Raw genomic sequence first — 22,188 nt, 5'->3', positions numbered from 1 at the left:
CTGTTTTTCCCCTCATTTCTATGTAGTATTTACACAATGGTTGTTAGAAGCCCAGTCAAGAGCCAGAGTCCTCAGGGGTACTGAGCAGGCATAAAAAGACTCCAGAAAGATATTTTCAGCATTTAAAAAAAACAGCTTTAAACCTCCATTTGGACTAATAACTTGGATGCCTGGAAGTGAAAGCTGGACCAAGGTCAGGGCTTCTCCCTTGCCTGTGCAAGCATGAAGGTCAAGGCCTGGCAGGGCTGCTGCTCACCTGGAGCCTGAAATTCGATAACCCCATGAGAATATGGGAAGGGAAAGGGAGCGATCCCGGCCTGTATTGCAAATGCTTTTCTCTCTACCCTTCTCTTTCCTTGAAAGAGAGAAAAACAGTATGGCGTGCTCACAAAATTTTAGACCAACTATGGAAAAAGTCTCTTCAGCCTCTACATTTCTGGAGTCTCCCAACTGGAAATGTCCTTGTTGGGTCTTGTCATGCTTCCTATTTTTGTGAAGCCCCATGACTTGGTATTTCCAGTGGAATGGAGGCACCTGAATCTCACTGAAACTCAGTACTTCTTGCTGATAATATTGCTTTGGAAATCCAGATAGTTTCCTGCAGAAGATACAACAGAAAGGTGCAGACTGACTTTTATACATTTGAGTAACTGTGGTGATATCTGCACATGGCGTACATTAAAGATAGAATCTTACTCAAGTTGGTATGACTCAACTGGTAGCACAGTTACTCCCTCCTACGTTATACAGTGAGGAGTCTGTAATTTGTATAAGCAGAGCATTCTCTGTTGTCAGTAGGATTTCCGCGATCTGACTTGAATAGACATAAACCTGAAATGGAAGGAGCCGGATGTCTCAACGTAGTATTTCAGTGATGGCATCTGTCTTGAACAGAGTGACCCCTGCACTGTTTGTACTGGAGATCCCAAACTTAATCAGGATGTGAACAAAGATCAGTTGAAATAATGGGGTGTATCCTAGAAGGCAAACCATGGTCCTAATGAGATATAACAACATAGATTCATACCACTAATCAAATGCAATCTCTGTTTAATTTACAGAGATGAATACGTATTAAATCTTGAATGATACCTGACAAAAAGGCAACATTAATCTCCTTAAGAGTAAAAGAGAAAGAGGAGAATAAATTGGTTCTTCTCATGAAAGATATAAAAGATTAAATTTTATTCCTACGTGTAAGTCTTCAGCCACCTCAATAGTCTTGCACTGGTGATCTCCCCTTCCTTAAAATTTCCCCTGGTTCCTAGTCTCCATCCACTACAAACATTGCAGGAAAAGCCAAGGTAATAAAGTTTCATGACTTCCCCAGGCAGCACAGTCTGGGATGTTTCCTTTAATGATCCCTGCTGAGGGTGCATAGGTGGCAAACGATATAACCCCTGTGATTCAGATAAATCTGGGGAGAGGCTTTGTGGCACCATTTGGCTGTGGGAGTTTTTTGGACCCTCCCTTCAGTCTGGGGACTGGAAGGGCTCAGGGAGGCCATGCCAGAGGCAGGTCCAGCAAGAACTGGATTTGCACAACTTCAGTACAGTATGGCCTAGGAGTAAGAAAAGGCTCTATTTTATTTGGGAATGAATATTAGGGTTATTTTTGTCTATAAATCCAGTAATGTTGCACAAAACTGGCATATTAGCATGATCGCAAGCACCATGGTCTACAGCAGTGCAATCCATGGGGGTTGGCAACCTGTTGCCTAGACTTTCCCTCTGACCCGCAGCTCAAAGAGTCTGCAGCAGCCAGGAGCAGGACAGGGGGCAGGCCAGGGACAGTTGCAAATGGAAAAGATGTGCACTATTATCTGGATTGTAACTAAATTGCACTAACAGTCAAGCTTCAGTGAACATCCAGTGCTTTCATTGCGTTTGCATGTTGGAGCTATTCATTCTCCTTGGGTAAATAAATAATCACACCCTGTCAATGTTCTAGCTTTTCCTCCCCAGGCCGATTGGAAAAATGGGTACTTAATCAGCTCATTTTGTAACACCATAAAGCAAAGATTCTACAGTGTTTTGTGCTGGGATGATATTTTTTGCTTTGAAAAGTGATGTTGTTTTCCCAGAAGACCTTCAACGAATCCACCCCCCAAACACTGAAAAACACTGATAAATAAATGATTGTGCATGTGCCATTCCTCTAAGCCTTGCCTTGGCCATCTTTGGCAGCAAATGCATGAACTACCCACAAAAAAGAGATGTAACAAAAAAGTCTTTGATGTGGCACAGAGAGTCTGCATATGTTGCTTACTGGAAATGCTCTATTTTAAACACATGAGCTTTCTCGCTATAACATGGTTTCCTTTGACTACATTTCCCATGCTAGAAGTGAAAATTGGCTCCCTTATTATGCAATAAATATTGCTTTCTAATCCAGAGAGAAAGTCCTTCCAGGATCAATTTAATCATAGCATGGCTATTAATTGTAATTCTATGGGGGTATCTGCTACCCTTGCACAGCACGTGACCATACCCGCAATCTTACTGGCTTCAGCCTGAGGATTTCAGAGCAGTTTCTATAGGGAAGCCCAATATCACGATGCTCTGAGACTTCACAGAAATGTCCCAGGACTTAAATGGTCATGACACGCCACAGAGCACATTCCCCAGTGGCTGTTGGAGTTGCTGCATCAGCTGTGTCTGAAGCTTAGACCCAGACAGACCCTCAGACAGCAGATGCAGCTCTGCAGGTGTCAGGCTGCAGGGAGTGCCTGGGGCCTCTCTGGGAGGCCTGGGCTGACAGTCTGCTGCCCTGTGCGAGGTGTGCTGTGGTTGACCAGTTGTATCACCAGATAAAGGAGCTGCGGGAGGAAGTCAGTAGGCTGTGTAGCATCAGAGAAGATGAGCAGGAGATTGACAGGGTATCCTCAGAGACCGTGCAGCTCTGGGAGTCCCCACCCACCACTGCAGCGGAGTTGTCAGAGGGCTCTGTGCTGTGTGAAACAGTACATCGTAACACTGTAGAAGAAGGCTGGAAACTGGTCACTTCTCATAGGAGGAGAAAGGCTCTTGCTCCTCCTCAAGACTTGCCTTTGAGGAACAACTTTAGTGCTCTCCAGGCTGAGGAGGAGCTGGGCATGGCTTCAAGGGAGGCAACTGGCCTGGCAGACCCTGTGCCATGCAGGAACACCTGGAAGAAGCAGTGAGTGATTGTTGTGGGTGACTCCCTGCTGCAGGGGACAGAGGCACCTCTCTGCTGCCCTGACCTCCTGTCTAGAGAGGTTTGCTGCCTGCCGGGGGCTCGAATAAGAGATGTCATGGAAAGACTGCCAAGGCTTGTCCATGCATTGGACTATTGCCCTCTGCTGCTCTTCCATGGGGGCACTAATGACACAAAAGGCAAATTGGAAACCATCAAACAGGACTTCAGAGCTCTGGGAATGGTGGTGAAGGGTCTGGGAGCCCAGGTTGTTTTCTCCTCCATCCTGCCTATGAGGGAGAAGGACGGGAGGAGGAGTAGACGATTTTTCCAAGTTAACAGCTGGCTGCGCCACTGGTGTTGGCAGCAGGGCTTTGGTTTCTATGACCATGGGACCCTGTTTGAAGATCAACAGCTGATGGGGAGAGATGGGATCCACCTCATGAAGCAGGGCACGTGTGTCTTTGCCAGCAGGTTGGCCAGCCTGGTAAGGAGGGCTTTAAACTAGGCAAGATGGGGGAAGGGGAGTGGTATAGTGGCAGGAGAGTCAGTAAAACACCGCTCAAGTCAGGATGCCTCCAGCGGGTGCATGCAGCCAGGGGAGACAGCATGCAACATGGCTATGGAGGATCCTCTTGCACCTCTCCTGGGAAGCTTGCATGCTTGACTGGCTCTCTGAAATGCCTGTATATCAATGCACGCAGCATGGGGAATAAACAGGAAGAGTTAGAGATCTGTGTGCGGTCGCAGGGCCGTGATCTCATTGCAGTTACAGAGACATGGTGGGATAGCCCACATGACTGGGATGCTGTCATGGATGGCTATGGGCTTTTTAGGAAAGACAGGCCAGGAAGGCGAGGTGGTGGAGTTGCTCTTTATGTGAGGGAGCAACTAGAATGTATGGAGCTCTGCCTCGGGGTGGATGAAGAGCAAGTTGAGAGCCTATGGGTAAGGATTAAAGGGCAGGCTAAAATGGGTGACACGGTGGTGGGGGTGACAGAGTGAACATGGTGAAATTTCAGTCTGGCAATAACTCAATTTTTAGTATAGTGAAGGTCTGATTGTAGGCTCCAGAAATCGGTTTGAATGTTGTTCTTATACTGTTAAATCTCTTAGATATAAATATGCCCAAACTATCATTCTTTTAGAAGAAAACATAAACAAAATATATATCATGACTTCTGCAGTAAGCAGACAGATGTGGAGATTGTACGAGAGACGGACTGATTAAACTATATACCTTTTTGTGTCCTGGAAATCAGACCTTTGATCAAAGGTTTTCTGCTCCAGAAATTCTTGCATTATTTTTTATGTTTAGATAAGGATGGTAGATATTATATATAGATATATATATGGGTAGATATTATATATAAAGTTGCCCTTTATGTGAGAGAGCAACTGGAATGTATGGAGCTCTGCCTCAGGGTGGATGAAGAGCAAGTTGAGAGCCTATGGGTAAGGATTAAAGGGCAGGCTAACATGGGTGACACTGTTGTGGGGGTTTACTCCAGGCCACCTGATCAGGAAGAGGAAGTCGATGAGGCCTTCTACAGACAGCTGGAAGTAGCCTCATGATCACAGGCCCTGGTTCTCATGGGGGACTTCAACCACCCTGACATCTGTTGGGAAGACAGCACAGTTAGGCACAAACAGTCAAAGAGGTTCCTGCAGAGGATTGATGATAATTTCTTGACGCAGGTGGTGGAGACGCCAACAAGGAGAGGTGCAATGCTAGACCTTGTACTAACAAACAAAGAAGGTCTAGTTGGAGATGCGAAGGTTGGGGGCAGCCTTGGCTGCAGTGACCATGAGATGGTGGAGTTCAGGATCCTACGAGGAGGGAGCAGGGCAATGAGTAGGATTGCAACCCTGGACTTCAGGAGAGCTAACTTTGGCCTCTTCAGGGACCTACTTAGGGGAATCTCATGGGGTAGGGCCCTAGAAGGAAGAGGGGTCCGGGAGAGCTGGTTAATATTCAAGTATCACCTCCTCCAGGCTCAAGAGCAGTGCATCCCTCTGAGTAAGAAGTCCAGCAAAGCGGGCAGGAGACCTGCATGGATGAGCAAGGAGCTCCTGGCAAAACTCAAGCAGAAGGAGGAAGTCTACAGAATGTGGAAAAGGGGACAGGCCCCTTGGGAGGAACATAGGGACGTTGTCAGAGTATGCAGGGAAGTGACAAGGAAGGCTAAGGCTCATTTGGAATTAAATCTGGCAAGGGATGTCAAGGACAACAAGAAGGGCTTCTTCAAATGCATCAATAGCAAAAGGAAGACTAGGGAAAACTTGGGCCTGCTGCTGAATGGGGCGGGTGCCCTGGTAACGAAGGATACAGAGAAGGCAGAGTTATTGAATGCTGCCTTTGCCTCAGTCTTTACTGCTAAGGCCAGCCCTCAGGAATTCCAGACCCTGGGGACAAGAGAGGAAGTCTGGAGAAAGGAAGACTCTCCCTTGGTCGAGAGGGAACTACAGGCCTGTCAGCCTCACCTCCATCCCTGGAAAGGTGATGGAACAGCTCCTCCTGGAGGTCATCTCTAAGCATGTGGAGGACAAGAAGGTGATCAGGAGTAGTCAGCATGGATTCACCAAGAGGAAATCATGCTTGACCAATCTGATAGCGTTCTATGATGGAAGGACTGGCTGGGTAGATGAGGGGAGAGCAGTGGATGTTGTCTCCCTGGACTTCAGCAAGGCTTTTGACACTGTCTCCCATCACATCCTCCTAGGCAAGCTCAGGAAGTGTGGGCTGGATGAGTGGACAGTGAGGTGGATTGAGACCTGGCTGGATGGCAGAGCTCAGAGGGTTGTGGTCAGTGGTGTGGAGTCTAGTTGGAGGCCTGTGGCTAGCGGTGTCCCCCAGGGGTCAGTCCTGGGTCCAGTCTTGTTCAATGTATTCCTCAGTGACCTGGAGGAAGGGACAGAGTGCACCCTCAGCAAGTTTGCTGATGATACTGAACTGGGAGGAGTGGCTGACACACCAGAGGGATGTGCTGCCATTCAGAGGGACCTGGACAGGCTGGAGAGATGGACAGAGGGGAACCTCCTGAAGTCCAACCAAGGCAAGTGCAGGGTCCTGCACCTGGGGAGGAATAACCCCATGCCCCAGGACAGGCTGGGGGCTGACCTGCTGGAGAGCAGCTCTGCAGAGAAGGACCTGGGAGTCCTGGTGGACAACAAGTTGACCATGAGCCAGCAGTGTGCCCTTGTGGCCAAGAAGGCCAATGGTATCCTGGGGTGCATTAGGCAGAGTGTTGCCAGTAGGTCGAGGGAGGTGATCCCCTGCTTGAGCAGGGAGGTTGGACTAGATGATCTCCAGAGGTCCCTTCCAATCTCAACCATTCTGTGATTCTGTGAAATAGACCTAAATCCTCTGTTGCTTACCAGTGTCGAACCAAGGATGGAAGTACAGGTGTTGGTTGTACTCCCCCTGGTTGGATGTGATCCTAAAGTCCAGAGCTTTAGTTTGTTTTCAAGGACACTGTGTTGCTACCCATCATTCTTTAGCCCCTCTCATATGCACACTGAAGAAGAGGATTTAAGCCCCAACACACTCTCAGGATGATGTTAATAAAAAAAATCTGATAATGAATTTCATTAAAAAGTGGAATCTTACAAAATAGATTAAGTAAAACAACAAATAAATATTACGCCAAGCAGAAATCTGTTTTTCCCACGCTAAGCGAAATGTTCATCAAAGATACATTTTCAACCTTTTTTTTCCCCTTCATATGTTGAAACTACAAATTCTGAACAAGCTCGTGCAAGTAGTTGTTGGGTTCAGTTTCTTTGCGATGGAAACTTGACTAGGATTTTTCTTTGTATGCTGTAAAACTTTTAAATACTTGCTTAGAATATTTTGCACAAACATCTAATGGCAGAACTTTTGAGTCACAGTTCATTCTGTAGCAATGACATGAAAACGGGCATGTGCAGTATAAATATAAGGCATGCTAAAGGATCAAAGACAAGATATTGTTCAGTGAGTTGCACTGCAGATTGAAAGCATTGACTCATACAGGCAGTCACTTAAATGTCTTTAAAAGAATCTTGAATTTATAACTGAGGCCTTCTTATAGTCATTCAGTTCATTAAATAATTTCATTAAAAAGGAACAAATAGCAACCGGAAGTGGCCACTGATAGAGATTATACTCACTCTGGTTGTGATGTGGCTTTATTATGAAGATTAACTTGGTAATCACCAACTTATATTTAGTGATGGGCCCAGCTGTTGTATTCACCTATAGTATCTCTGTATACAGGTCTACTGATCTTAAGGGCTCGTACTGTCATGCTTGCTATCATTACCTGACAGTAGGGAACAGAAGCAGCCTTGCTCTCCTACAATACACTCAGTAGCATGGGGTTGCTCAAACTTTCCTGTGACATTGGAAAGTTGCAATCCCAATAGGAATTGGGTAGCCTGTAAGGTCTCCCAGGGAAATCTTTGCTAGAGAAAAGGTTCTCCACAGAGAGGGAGCTTGTGAAGCTTCCCAGGAAAAGGCAGGCTGTGCCACCAGAGACTGATGTGCAGGTAGACAGGGTCTAAGCCAAGAGCCACAGGAGCTACCTGTCAGGAGCGTGCAGTTTCCACTGATGCATCCTAGAAGGATTTTGAGTTGCTGATCCTGTAACACAGGGGTGTGGCTGAGGGGGAGAGCTGGAGTAGAAAGGAAGCAAGGCTGTAACCTCATTACAGAAAAAGAAATGCATCTTCCACTTATAAAATGATGCTTTCATACAGAGGGATTCTGCTGATATTCTTGCCTACGTGTTCTGCACAGCCAGGGCATGCTACACTTTTCTGATTAAAAACAGTGTTAGCTGATGTGTGAGGACTTTTTTGGCCCACAGGTGTTACTGTCTTCTAGACTTTTACCAAGGAAGAGATCTAGTCAGGGGCCCAGGCCCCATTTAAATCAAGGGGAATCACTCTATTGTGTAAGGATTCTCCTAAATAGACATGAACAGGCAAATACTCTGCCATGGAAGTGATGTGTGTTTTAGCTAGTAGTCTCTTCAAAAATCTGTCATTGCTTTTTGACTTGTGACATAAATAAGGCAGAAACCAATGAGCAGATTTGGACTGATAACATCCAGAGTCCTTTCAAACTGGGAGAAAAGTATCATTTTCTTCATGCTCAATAGCCTCTGATCTTCCTAAAATGGTCCATATCTGTTCTGCATGCCAACAAAACAGTGTCAAATACTGAATACTCCAAACTACTCACCATTGAATCAGAGGGGGAGGATCGATCTCCTAAGAAAACTCTTAAGTTGGGAGCAAACTAGCTTCCTTCCATTTCAATCTCATTGCTGCAGTGATCCACTTGTATAAGGATGAGATACAGTGCTGTTTACTAATATTGCTTGCATCTGGCCATTGCTATTAAGGCATCAGCAAATAACATCATTCAAAGACATTGAGCTGACATTAGAAAGTTCTGGTTTTCAGCCTAAAACTCAGTTCAAAACTTGCTTTTCTGTGAGGCTTCACAGCTCAACATTTAGAGATATCCTCTCTACAGCACACTTGTTGGGCCAGAGCTATAATGAATTTATTGTCACTCTTTGTCTGTTACTCATCCAAAGAAGATTAAATCTTGACAATAAAAGATATTGCCATTGATTGAATTTCTCAAGGCAATTGGCAGATGGGGTGGGAGCTGAACAAAGCTCTTCATACAGTATCAGTGTAAGGATTAGGCCAACTTCTTTTCCTGGTGTATGGTTATACCAAACTGTTGGTGGCTGTGTGCTGTTCCATATATGCTCACTCCCAGGAGCAACAGGGAAATTGTGCGAATGATGACCTAATGAAGCTGGTGATAGCAAGCTGTACAAGGTTGAAAAACCACTGTCCAAAAAGCAGTTGTTTAGCAGCTTCCTCCCACAGCCTCAGTGAACATGCCAAAACTTATTCATGTGTAGTCATGTGTCTGACTTTTTAATCCAAAGTATGCAAAAGATTTAGTCTCATCACAAGCTCTTATGGGTGGGAAGGAGCTAACGCTATTGCACACCACATCAGAATTCAGATGCGGCTGTACTGCTACTACACGAAAGGTGTCCTCCATGGAAACCAGACTTTACTGCTCTGATAAATTCCACTCCTTAAAAAAAGAAAAAGTCAAAAAATTAAACACCCTTACCCACCTAATTTGTTGCAATGACTTGTATGTGGGATCAGTGCTCTATACCATAAAGCTGCTTTTGCCCTTCGGTAAAAAATGTTTTACATATAGATTATCAACATTTTTTTCCAGACCAAAGGAATAGGAATTTAGGTTAATTTAATAGAAAAAATAAAATATGGAATAACATTGATTTTGGCCAGTATCAATTACAACAGAACTACCCTATTTTACAAATAACAACTGAACATTTTACACATGTACAGTATTTTTTCAGTAAAAATGAATTTGGATTTAACAATGTGTCAGTTTTTTAAAAGAAAACAAAGATATTAATTTCTTCTCTATAATAGTGTTAGAGGCATTTGTAAGTATCCAAACAAATTCTTTACAATCCATTACATAATTAAATCTCAATTATGAATATATATTTATATATAATATATATAATATATATAATATTAACTTAAACTTTGAAAGCATTATGTTCTAGTTAATAATGTTATATTGAGAAATGAGGCAGTAACAGACTAGTAGTTAAACTAGCACAAATTATATTCTCATAACTTTGAATGTTTATCAGGAAATTTGTAATGGGCACCAAAAGAGTTTCACAGGTTCTCCTCTCATACAGAACCAGGTGTGGGTTGTAATAATTTATCTGCTGTCTGGCAAAAGGAGCATATTATCTCTTATAGGTTCATATCCATTCATTTGTAAACCTTCCACAAGCATTTTTGTATATAAAAAAGAGAGTCTCTTTATTTTCTAACATTTATACGCTTAAATACCAGCAATCCATTTTCTACTTGTGTGTCCTGGAAAGATAACTGAGAGAGACACTTTGTACATTTTAAGTATTTTCCTCCCAAAACAGTATATTTGAAGTTCAATTTGCTGTCTTCTGCTAGATGAATGGCTTTCAAACAGTATGCTAAGAGAAGCTGATGAAAATATATTAAATGGAAATTTGAACGGACAGCTGTGTACCTGGGTACAGAGAGAAATACAGGGGCCTGCTTCTCTTCCCACCTAGACTGGTTTTACAGTGAGGTAAGTCCATTGGCTTTGGCAGGATTATTCCTCCTGAAATTTGTATTGCGAGTGGTTAAAAGCAGATTCAGGCCCATCATGACAAGATTGTTACACCAAGAAAACCTTTGATTTATTGACCTATATGTAATTACTCCCAGAGACGTATTTAGCACAGTGTTATAAGCTCGCTTGTAAATCCAGTCCTGTAAACACATCCTGTAACATATAGTCACGCAGGCATTTCTGTATGAGCGCTACTACTAGCCCCATGTTTGCAGGATCAGGTCCCCTGTTTTGTGAACATTACAGGATAACAATAATTTATGAATACTCCTTACATGTTACCAATGTTTTCTGATTTCCGAGCATATACATTACTCTTGTTTATGCAAACCAAGAGGAGTAGTATCTTTTGCATCTGTTCACAACAGGAACAATGGTATTCTTTTAAAGTTTATTTGAAATAGTTTTGACAATTTAAAAAAATAAAATAAAAATCCCAGCATATCTGTTAATAAGCTAGCTGTCTAAAAATGAGATCTATATGACCAAAAAAACATTTTGGGCAAAACATATATACATACTGCATGTGATACATAAAACAGCACACAGCAGAGGAAGTAAGAAAGAAATGTGTGCAGAAATGATCACTCTTCTTTTTTTTTTTTTTAATACTGTTACAAAAGGTGCAGAACTTAGTCCTGCAGCTGATGTTTCTGATTCCCTCAGGGACTCATTTCCTCAAGTTGCTCCTATCTCTATACATAGCACAAAAAAGACTGATGCAAACATTTTTGTATTGTTTAGTTTTAATCCATGTAAACGTGTGGTGTATTCTTGAAACACTCTTTAAACATCTTGAAGGGGAAACAAACAGGAAAAGGGAAGAAAAAGGATCTTCAAAAAACAGGAATAATCCTAAGGTTGACAGGAAATCAAATCATGAGTTAAATGTTAATTTTGGCATCAAATGCTTTGGTCACACAATATTGACTCTGTGATCCTGGATGCTTAGCTCTAAACACCCAGTTATGAAAGGTAGGTGTGTTGTAGTTTTTTCCATTTAAGTCCCAACAAACAGTTCACCATCTCCCCAGACAAAGAGGAGGGAGAGAGAGAGAGAGAGGTGGCTTGCTTTTTTTTTTTTTGATTTTTTTTCCTTTTTCAATAATATGGATTAATCTATAAGTCTACAGGAGCAAGAGGACTCTGGGAGGTGTCAGCTCACCCCTTGTGCGTACATGTTCTGCAACACAGTTGCTGAAGCACTTTCCGCTGGCAGAGATTGTTCTTTTTCACCAGCATACAGAATCCGCCCTCGGCCCAAGACTCTTCCGTGGCTTCCGGAGGGCGGCAGTAAGAGAATGAGGGGAAGTTGCAGATTTGGAGAGCATGGTGTGGACAATGGAGGAAGGTTTAATTGGTCAGACAGGCAAATTTGGTTGAAGAGATCATTCAGGAGCAGGTAGCAAGGAAGAAATTTGGTCCATCAAAAGGAATTTCAGTCAACAGCATTTTTTTTTCAGGAAGAGATATTGCGTGGTCCAACAGGGAATGATTGGTATCCATTTGTGAAAGGGGAAAAAAAGATTAGAAAGAGAATAATTAGAAAACAGTGATATTTACAGCAAAGGATTTTTTTTATCAGTTTTTATGAATCAAAAGAATAAAACAGTCAAATCACAGAAAAAGAATAAAACATTCTCAACAGAAATGCAAATCCTACAGAACAGGTTAGACATGTAACCAGTGCTCGGTTGTCAGGCAGTGAAATGAGACCCTCCGCACCTGGTAACTTACAGAAAAAAAGACTTATTTTCCTCCACTACTCTAGACTGTGGAGAACATGTGCCACATGGTGGGCTCTAGTATGGTGCTTCCTTCCCATGGCAATTGGGCAGGGCAGAGTCAGGGAAACAGCAGTGAGATGGGGCATTCTCATCCTTGGGCAGCTATGTGTGGATCCAAAGTGAACACCCAGGCTCATGAGTGGAGAAGTACTGCTGGGTGGCACAATTTATGTACAACCTCTCTGTCTTGGATGCACTAATAAAAATGTTCAGTGCACAGGACTTCCTCAGAGATCTCAACTCTGCTCAAGATTAAGTAGTTTTGTAAGACATCAGTGAACCCTATTTCTGTGCATTTTGCTCTAATGTTGCTTCCTAGCTGAATTCATGCTCATCAATAGTATGTATGCTGGAGAAAGAGCAGAGCATTGGTTTGTATGTGGAAAAAAAAAGCATTATCTGAAGTTTCAAAGATAAAGGTGGGAATTTCAAGCACATGAAATTCCTTTGCCTGAGCTATTTCTGCTCTACATAAACCAAGAAAGTAACTTCCACCCTCAGTGATACTTCCTCCTGCAAACTCGAGTCACTTGAGGTTGCATGTGTACAGATGAGGATGGCTTTATCCTAGCATATTGAAGACCAAACCAATACATCAGAAGTTTGCATTGCAGCACTGAACTGCAGTATAATACTGAGACTGTGGTTAACCAAAGCTCATAACATTAAACTTCCTTTTCATTTGTCCATGTATATCTGGCCTTCTCTGGACTAGCTCTAGATTACAATGACACTTTTTTCTAATATCCTGATATGAAAAGGTTTCATGACTGGTTTACTTCTGTACCTGCAACGTGAGTTTACACTGGATAGCATATTTTTCAAAGTTTTTAAGGCCTAAAAACCTACAGGAGCTGTAAAGGACCAGAGAAACAAGACTATACCCTGCCTTTTTTTTTTTTTCCTTTTTCTAAATCTTTGATAAAATTCTTATTGAATCCAGCTGGAGTGACCTGGACCCAAGAGTCATTGTTAGCTTTTACTACATTTGATGTTAGATATTTTTCACACTGCTCAACACCAGGCTTTGTTCTGGTATGATTTTACCATTGGACTGCATCTGTTGGACTGCATCTACAAGTAATTCACATAGCAATGTTTTTAGGGAAGCATGCCATTATCTAAGTGTCTGCATAACTGTGCTGTTCTAAAGGAATGAATAACAGTGAATAAGTAAGTCAATCATATGCAGTAAGAATGGTTGCCTCAGCGAAAGTTCAAGTCTCCATCACAAATTGGGTTCTACCTATAGAAAATTATTTCTTTTCCTCTTACTACCTTTTCACATAATTCAAGTAATACTACAGATACTTAAAACCCTTTTAGTTATCAGCATTTTCACAGGTTAAAGTGGCAAAATAGATAAATGTGATTCTATTGACAGTACACTTGGGTCTTCACATAAAAATTCTTTTGAAAGCAATGGCTTTTGAAAAAAAGATAAAGAGGGAAAAGTAGGTTGTAGGGAGGGACAATTAAGGTAAAGTGGATGTGACTAATCCTATTAATACACATTAATGTAGATTTTTCCTTTACATAAACCTGAAAACATTAAGAAATAATGTTGACCTAAGATCAAGGATGTAACAAAGGAAAAGAAAGAGACTGAACCAACCCAATACACATAAAAGAAGCTGGCAGCGGCAAAATTAATCTTTTCAGAGTTGCACTCACCATCCTTGCAGACCGTTCCCACTATACAGACACCAGTGTCTAGATTATAGCCACTTGGACAGCTTGTGCAGTTTCGGTCTCCCTGGCCGCTGCATTCCACGCAGCTGGCGTCACATCTGGAAAAGAGTGCCAGAGGTTGGCCTTAGGGCAGCTCACCAAACGCAAGCGGTCCCAAGACACCTCCTGTGTAGTGCAAATGGCTTGTTTGCTGTTTCCAACTGTATGAGCTGGTTTAATTAAAAAAAAAAAATTACCTCCCCCTGCAACCCAGTCTTGCTGCTTCCTTCTAACCATTCTTCATTCATACTTTTTTTTTATTAAATAGCTATGTTATTCTAACATCTTGGAACTACACAGAAGTAACCAACAAAGGTGTTAAATGGATTGTGTACTCATGCGCTAGCAAGGGACAAGCTCAAAACCACAGGATGGAAAAGACTGACCTGCTGCCCAGTCCTTTCATCACCCTTCAGGCTGAATTATATTTTGTGCATTGATTGTTTTTTTTTGTGGAAAACTGTAACACATGGTGATTCCCTTCCTGCCCTGAACTCAATGCAAGTCAATAATAAATGATTCCAAAGGGCCTGTGGTATTTGTTTAACAAAGAACAGAATAGAAAAAAAAAATCCCTTCTTTGTATAGCACAACCCTGTCCAAGACTTATCCACCCATTTGTATACTGAGTCAGATGAGCTATTTTGGACAGCAGTCTGATATTATATTTGTGCCATGTCTGTGTCTGTGCAGCTGAAGAACTGAAATGGTCCTTATGAATAGCAATTAACTTGTGATTAAAAATCCTAGTTTGACTTTTTTAGTTTGTTGAGAAACACAGCTCCTCTGCTAGATCTGTAAATTTTACATTTCTCTGCATATTTATTCAGATTCTCACTACAGGCTTTCAAAAGCGAAGGACACACATATATGCACAAGAAAAAACACTTTTAGAAGACCTGCATGAATATAATTCACATTAAAGTAAGAAACCCTTTTCCTTCATTTGCTTAGCATGTAACATATTTTTCAAGTCAGCATTGTTTTATGTTCTCATAATTATTATTTATCTTTTCCTACACAATAATAACTAACATGCTGCCAAACATTAGACACATATTAGCCAATGAAGAACCTTCATACCTTTTGCAGGTTTTATATCCACTTTCAGTAGAGTGATCAAGGTAATAACCACTACTACAGGATTGTACACATCTTCCATCTTCCATAAAATAGCCCTGTGTGCAGTTTATACAAGAATCTACTCCAGCACCTTAAACAAGAGAAAATACACTGGCTAGTTCCTAACTGTAGCAAAAGCTTATCACAGTCTTAGAGGCCACATTTTACTTGCCTTACTTCCTTTCTGCTGCTAGGTATTGCAAACAGTAATAAAGACATATGGCTAGAATAAACTACATTACACAATTTCAGTATGTCTTTTTCTGAAAGAAATGGAGATTTTGTGGCAGCTTTAGAACTGCCAATATATCAACCATGGCTTCTTTCCAGAAAGACAATGGAGGGCATAATTATAAATTAGAATGAGCGCCATTAAAAGCAAAGAAATGAGTGTATGTGCACTTTCAACTAGAAAAGTTCTGCCATACTTAAAATATACTAAAGAACTACCAAGAGAATTAAGATTTTACATGTCAGCAGTCATGTTGTACTGGAACCATGATAGAATAAAATAAAATCTGAGGCAATAATATAGAGGAAACAAAAAGATGCGGATGAATGTCAGTGAAGTACCTGCACATGTTGCACAGGAACGGTGACACGGTTCACATTCCCTACCATTATGGTATTTTCCTTCTTCACAGTGGATAGCACATTTGGAGCCATGTAAACTATTGTAAAAAGGAAAAAAGCACAGTGTTTGAGCCCAGAGCAGATAAGAGCAACAGAGGACAACAAGCTCATTCACAAACCAGTAGTTCTCTTTGAATAAAAGAACAAGAAATTATTAGTGTTCACCAGCTTCCTTCACTGCTCATATTTCATAAACTTAGAGACAGCAATCACTTCGAGTGGGAATGAAATGCAGTATCACCTATGATGAAGTACAGCAGCTGTTTACGAACTCCTAGTAAATACTACCAAGTAGTAGAGGACAGAAAAAAATTAATAGTGCCAAAGAGCATTGAAAATTCAGGCATTAAAAATGCAATTGCCCATGAGGAATTTGGCACAGGGTCAGCATCATTGCATTAACAAAAATGCTAAGGGACTTGTTAACAAGATCTCATGCTTCTCTTGAAAGACCAGCAACATCTCCTGATACCATGCTACATACAGCACAGGCTAAGAATAGATTCACAATGCAGGAAATCACCACCTCTTTCTGCAATAGCAGTTTGCTTTCACATCTCCAAACTGAATACCAGTTCTGCGTAGCTTGGGAGATTTGTCAAGATTACAGCCAGAGGTATTCTGCCTGCAGGCACTTTGGAGTGATAGTACAAAATAGCGAGTAACAGAGAAAAAAGGAATAGCATAAGGAGTCACATTTCCATGCTTCTCTCTAAGTAGCTGTTTATGGTTTCATGTTAAAAAAAAAAAACAAAAACCCTGCTCTAGGCACCTTATAAGCTAGGGCTTCTCTGACATATTTACCATCTTCTGTGGAATGTCAGCTTTCATCGAATTTAGCCATTTCTCTAAAAATGCTCTGCAGCTCTAGGGAGTACCACTCAAAGTGGGTGTTAATCCTGTTGTACACATTGGATCCAGTAAAAGTCGTGTGTACTCAGCACCACTGGAAATTGTCAAGAGTGCATATGGTCCCAGTTTGGAAAAAAATTGCTTAAATTAATAATTCAACAAATGCAGCAACACTTGCTTGCTTATTACTTTTCCTCAGTCACACATTCAAAGTGCTTTACAAGGCAGGTAGCATTATCATGTTTTTACAGATGGGAAAACTAATCATTTGCCGAAGTTTAGTTAATGGACCAATACCAGGATCAGAACTCAAATCCAGGTCTCCCAAGTCCCATCCAGTGCTCTGCTCGTAGATGAATGCCAAGAAAATGCAGCAAGTGCCGAACAACTTGGGAGTATGAAATGCATGTCCTGCAAGGCTCTATTTATTTGTCATACCCACACAGATGGTGTTCTTTCAAAACATTACCAAAAGCAGTCTCAGCCTGCTAACATTGTCCAAGAAAACATGAAATTTGGGATCTTTTCTTTTTTTTTTCCTTTCAGTTTCTCTTCTCACAAAGATCAGGCTTGTCTCCTTTTTTCAATGGTGCTACAAGTTTGTGTTAATTGACAGGGAAATACATAAACTCATTTCCTGAGTGATAAAGAAAATTTGGGCATAATTCTTTTTTAGAGACTGTGTCCTGTAAAGTTACAAAGTTGTAATCTTGGATCTTCTAATATATTTTGTCTATTATAGGAACACTATATCGTTATAGAATTGAGCCTGAGGTACCTGAGATAAGTGAATGATTGGATGTATGAGGAGACACAATAAAGAAAAAATAATTTCCAACTATCACAGGAATGAATCAGAAGGATTAATATGATTCACCAGCTCTACTTCTAAAATAATCCTTGACTGCCACACCGTAGGTCAAAAAAAGTGAAGAAGGCAGCTTTCCATATGATTGTGGCTTTTATTTTACCTGAAATGAAAGGTCTTCTAAAAATCCATTGTTAGTCAAAATGGCACATAGTGGCACAAGAAAATACCTAAACAGCAATGAAACACATGAAATGAGGGCTACTCAAGGTTAAATAGCTATATAACTTTCGTCCTTGTATATCCATTGACTCATAAGCCTCTGCAGCTATTGTGTTTGGTGACATCCATCATTTCCTTACCTTAGGCCGTGTTTGCATTCTGTGCAGATTTGGAATTCAACACATGTCTTACAGTTTTCACTGCATTTTCGACAAACAATCTTACCTACAAAGGAAAAAAGGAAAACAGCCCAGAAAAGCTTGGTCAGTTATGTTTAATAAAATTATATGGATATATTATTACATGATTTCTTACTTTTCTAGCTTGACATCAGGAATGGAAGCAGAAAGCTAGACTAAAACAGCTAATAGCTGAAATAGCTAAATTCTGTCTATCAATCATCAGTTTTTTAATCAAACTTCACATGGCTTAAACTATTTCTAAACATTTGAAGGAATAGGTGTACCCTTAGAAAAAGAATATGCTTTGAGGTTGTTAAAAAATCTTCATAAACATGTTTAATTTAGATTAACAATTTATATTATGGACTTAAACAGTATTTTCAAATAGCAGGGATATACAGTGCTGAATGCAATGTGTTCCAGTGACCCTGTTTCAATTTACCTCTTACTCCTTCCATACAAGCAGCCTGTCCTGTCTTACCTCATCTGGTGTTCAAGGACACACCTGCATGAACACTTCTGATCTTAATGAAGTCAAGACATAAATTACTTAACACTTGCCTTTTAATCTCAAAAACTCCCTCCTTGAAGGGAGATCTCTCTCTGTCTTCAGACCTCCTACCTTTTGAGATGCAGTGCTGTGTACCTCTCTGAGAAGAAAAAATTGACATTCCCATTTAATCCTAAATTTTTATCTATCCATCTTGACTGAGTGGAAGGGAATTCCCCTCACTGTAGTTTTCAGACAGTGAAAATGGAAAAATAAAAGTAGCAGCTGCTCTTACTAATCCTTGAAAATGAACACAAAGCTTCATGGTACAGAAAGCAAAAGGTAAGGTATCCAGTTGAACAAAGTTCTTGAGCACATATTTATCTTTTAAGCATGTGTCTAAAGCTAACTGAAGTCAGTGGAGTTAAAGTATATGCTTGAATATATATCTGAGTATTTTTACTAGCCAAAGCTGGTAATTAAACATGGGCACCTCTACTTGGCAATCACAGGAGGAAACTGAAGCCAGGTGTCTCACATGGCAAAGAATTACTTGGGTCATCACATCACTGCAGTTACTTAAGTCTGTCAAAAACATAATTACAAACACTTCTTACATCTGAGGAGCCTATTTTTCTTAGAGCGCGAGTTCAGTGCCAGTGCAGGATTTCTCGGCTGTTTCTTCCATGTGCATAGGGTCATGGTGGTGCCATGGCATTTGGGTTTGGGAGAAGGGGGAATGCTTCATGTTCAGAATTAGGGTGCTGCCCATCCCTGTCTGGAGTAGCGATAACCTGCTCCATCCTGCAACTGACTTGTCCTTGCATTGCCCTCATTGTGCTGCTGTCACTCTCAGCCACAAGAAGAAAAGACATCCTACCGCAAAGTATGATTTTTAAAAGCTAGTTATCAAAGCAGATTCCTAGATTAATTTTTGAGGAGATTCTTAATCACAATTGGCATCTAACAATTTAATAAGAGGAGTAGGATAAGAGATAAATGCATCAATATACACTTGCCCTGCTTGTAAGTATTCCAGCAACCTCCCCAGACCAAATTGTGTAGCCCACAATAAAGAAACAATAAGAAATACTAACTCTTATCCAGGTAAAACTCATCTGGGCAGCTGGTAATACAGCTATTGGTTACTTCATTCAGGTAGTAGCCCAATTTACAGGTCATGCACTGGTCACTGTGGCCTCCAACACAGGTTTCACAATTGGGTGAGCATTTTTTACAGCGTTTCTTGTCTGCATTATAGTGACCAGGTGGGCAGTTCGAAACACAGATCCTGCAGAGAGCAGGGAAGAAAAGATAGAGTCGTTAATGAAATAACCTGCCCCCATGTTCCTGCACCATGACTGCAAAGCAGAAGTATTTCTCAGCATTGCTGTTTTTCTAATGATCACGTTTACTGAAATGTGACCCTCCCAAGCATTGAATCAAGCTGCCTCTTCTTGTCTTCTTTTTCTTTCCTGACAGCATATGCTGTCTCACTGGCAAACCCTTGTCAGGCAGTCATGTGGTATCATTTATAACCATCTACATCTCTTCCTATCTTGTTCAAACTCAATCACAGAAGCTGTAATAGCTATCACAGTTATATATATAGCCATCTTATGAAAAAATAATCAAGAGAGAGGGAAATAATCAGGGAAGGTGTTTGAAGGCTGTACTTTATATTCTGATTAGCTAGGTTTTTTCTCAACTCCTAAGAAAATTTGTCGAATTCAGAGGAAAATAAATTATCCATGACTGCAGCAAAGAGAAGAGAAAGGAATTTAAAACATACACTGAGTAATCCATGAAGTAAACATTTTCCTTTTGGTCTTACCGTGTGTTGTTCTTAGATTTGTAGTAGTAGTGCAGACAGTCAGTACAGTGTTCTGGTCCTGGCCCATCACACCCTACTTTACTGCATTCTGCATTGCAGGGACCTATAATAAAACCAAAAATCCAGGGGGAAAATTAACACTTTCCATCTGGTACTGAGTATCTTTTAAAACATAGTATTTTAATGCAGAATGCAATTACTCTGTTTCCCTATGTGATCTGCAGCCCAAATAGTAATTTGGCTCCACTGAAAAGAGAAGGGTTTTAGTATCTGAAGACCTTGACAGATTTGGGCCTCACTATCCACCCACAGTGATTTGTAATTTTTAGCAAGCATGGTATCCACTACAGAACCTATCAGAAACTATTTCTGGATCCAGATGAAATGCTGCCCTGAAATTCCTCTTAACATCAGGCAAACCTGTAGTAAAGTGATTTTGTTCATGAAAGCTGAAGAAGTGAGTGGCCTTTACAGCAGAGATGTAAGTTACACATTTGTAGGTATTATAGCACACATGCAAGCTGAGATAACTAAGTGTCTTTAAGGTAATTCACATAGCTCCCTAGAGCTAGGATCCACTCTTTTACGTTAACCCTCAACCCTACTCTTCACTTTCCCTACAATAAAAGACCAAGGCTCTGAATACTTCTCCCACCTCTGTAATTTCTGTTTTCATATCTTCTCCCTCTTCTTCCCCTCCCAGAGTGTGGTGGTGATGACCAAAATGAACACCAGAGAAAGACCACTATCTAGTCCATGCCTGAATGGATCTCTTCCTTTGAAATACTTTCTTTTCCTTCTAAAAGTTTGGTCTCCCATTTCTGGGCTATGTGATGTGTCACAGAACCAACAGGGTAAATTCAACTTCATTTCCCACTCCTCTTCAAGTGTTTTTTTTCCTGTTACTTGTACTTTTTTGTGTGATGATGACATCCATTGCATGATTTAATTAGATAACATTCTTGGCTTCAGTTTTAAGTGTTTTTTCCCTATTATAAGACTCCTTAAAATATAATGGTAAAACTCCTCAAATCACATTTCATGACAATTCATAACAAGCTATGTTTTAATAATAAAACTGAAGTCAGCTCATTCTTGGTGACCTGTAATATCTAAACATTGTACTTGGACAGAAGTGAATGATGAGATTGAAGAGAGGAATATCTGGAGTAGAAAATACCTTGCCAACCCTGTAAGATTCAGGTGACTGCCTCCAGGGACCTCATCACAGCGGCTTACAATAAAATTTTGGGCAAATTTTTGGAATGCGCATGCACGACAATGGACAAATCTTGGCATACTTTTTTCTGTACATATTTGCATCTGAAAAGGGGAAACATGTCTTTGACTCATGTGAGCCATTGCTTGATCATTCTGTGGATCTTTATTCACATTATGGAAAACTGAGTCATTGTCGATTACATTGGAAAAATGAATGAGCTACAGTGTTTTATAATATCTACTGGTAATGCCATCAAGAATTGTTAATGGCTTAAATGTGGCTGATATCTACAGAAGGCTGTTTGTTAAGCATTCATTGTCCACCACTGATGTCAATGCTATCTATGTAGCAGGACCAGAAAATATAAGCAAGAAGTCTCTTGTCTATTCTGATGCCTCTCTGATAGTGTTTCATCACTTACTTACCAAAATAAGGAGTTAAGCAGTTCTCAATCTAAGATAGGCACTGGGGGTCTGATGTGCTGTAGCAGGAGATGGTAATAACAGAAACTTAAGATTCAACAGTTCTAACCATCTACAGAAAGCTCCTGACACTGTTGGATTACATGTGGGAAACTGCCAACTCGACTCACTGCAGCACCAAAAATCTAGTTCTATTAAAATCTAATGTAAATAATGAAAAACTTCTACAGGGATCAATGGAAAACAGCATGTATAAATAAGATAATATTATTCATATATCCATATACACACACACATATATAAAAAGCAGTGCATTCTTCATAGCACCTTAACTGTACCTTAAAAATATATAACTTCTTTGCTTACAAAATAATGACAAAAATGTATATGTAACTTTAAATTATTAAACAACTAGTTCTGATCTTAAATTAAGAAATCACTTCACTGAACTCCCACCACTCCCACCCCTCTATGGGAAAATCCTCATGTAACATTTTTT

General features: G+C 40.8%; 1 protein-coding gene across 1 annotated transcript in view; it reads right to left on the bottom strand.

Moving 5' to 3' along the window:
• LOC104151133 (proprotein convertase subtilisin/kexin type 5) overlaps positions 1–22,188 on the bottom strand; it is a 267,125-nt gene that overhangs the window by 50,422 nt on the left and 194,515 nt on the right. The window contains 6 exon segments of the mRNA XM_068925372.1: positions 13,846–13,961; positions 14,986–15,115; positions 15,598–15,695; positions 17,680–17,764; positions 19,309–19,502; positions 20,046–20,148. Coding sequence (XP_068781473.1) covers positions 13,846–13,961; positions 14,986–15,115; positions 15,598–15,695; positions 17,680–17,764; positions 19,309–19,502; positions 20,046–20,148 — 726 coding nt within the window.

This window comes from Struthio camelus, chromosome W (assembly GCF_040807025.1).
Source record: "Struthio camelus isolate bStrCam1 chromosome W, bStrCam1.hap1, whole genome shotgun sequence".
NCBI classification, from domain to species: domain Eukaryota; kingdom Metazoa; phylum Chordata; class Aves; order Struthioniformes; family Struthionidae; genus Struthio; species Struthio camelus.
This window is presented reverse-complemented; position numbering and strand designations above follow the sequence as displayed.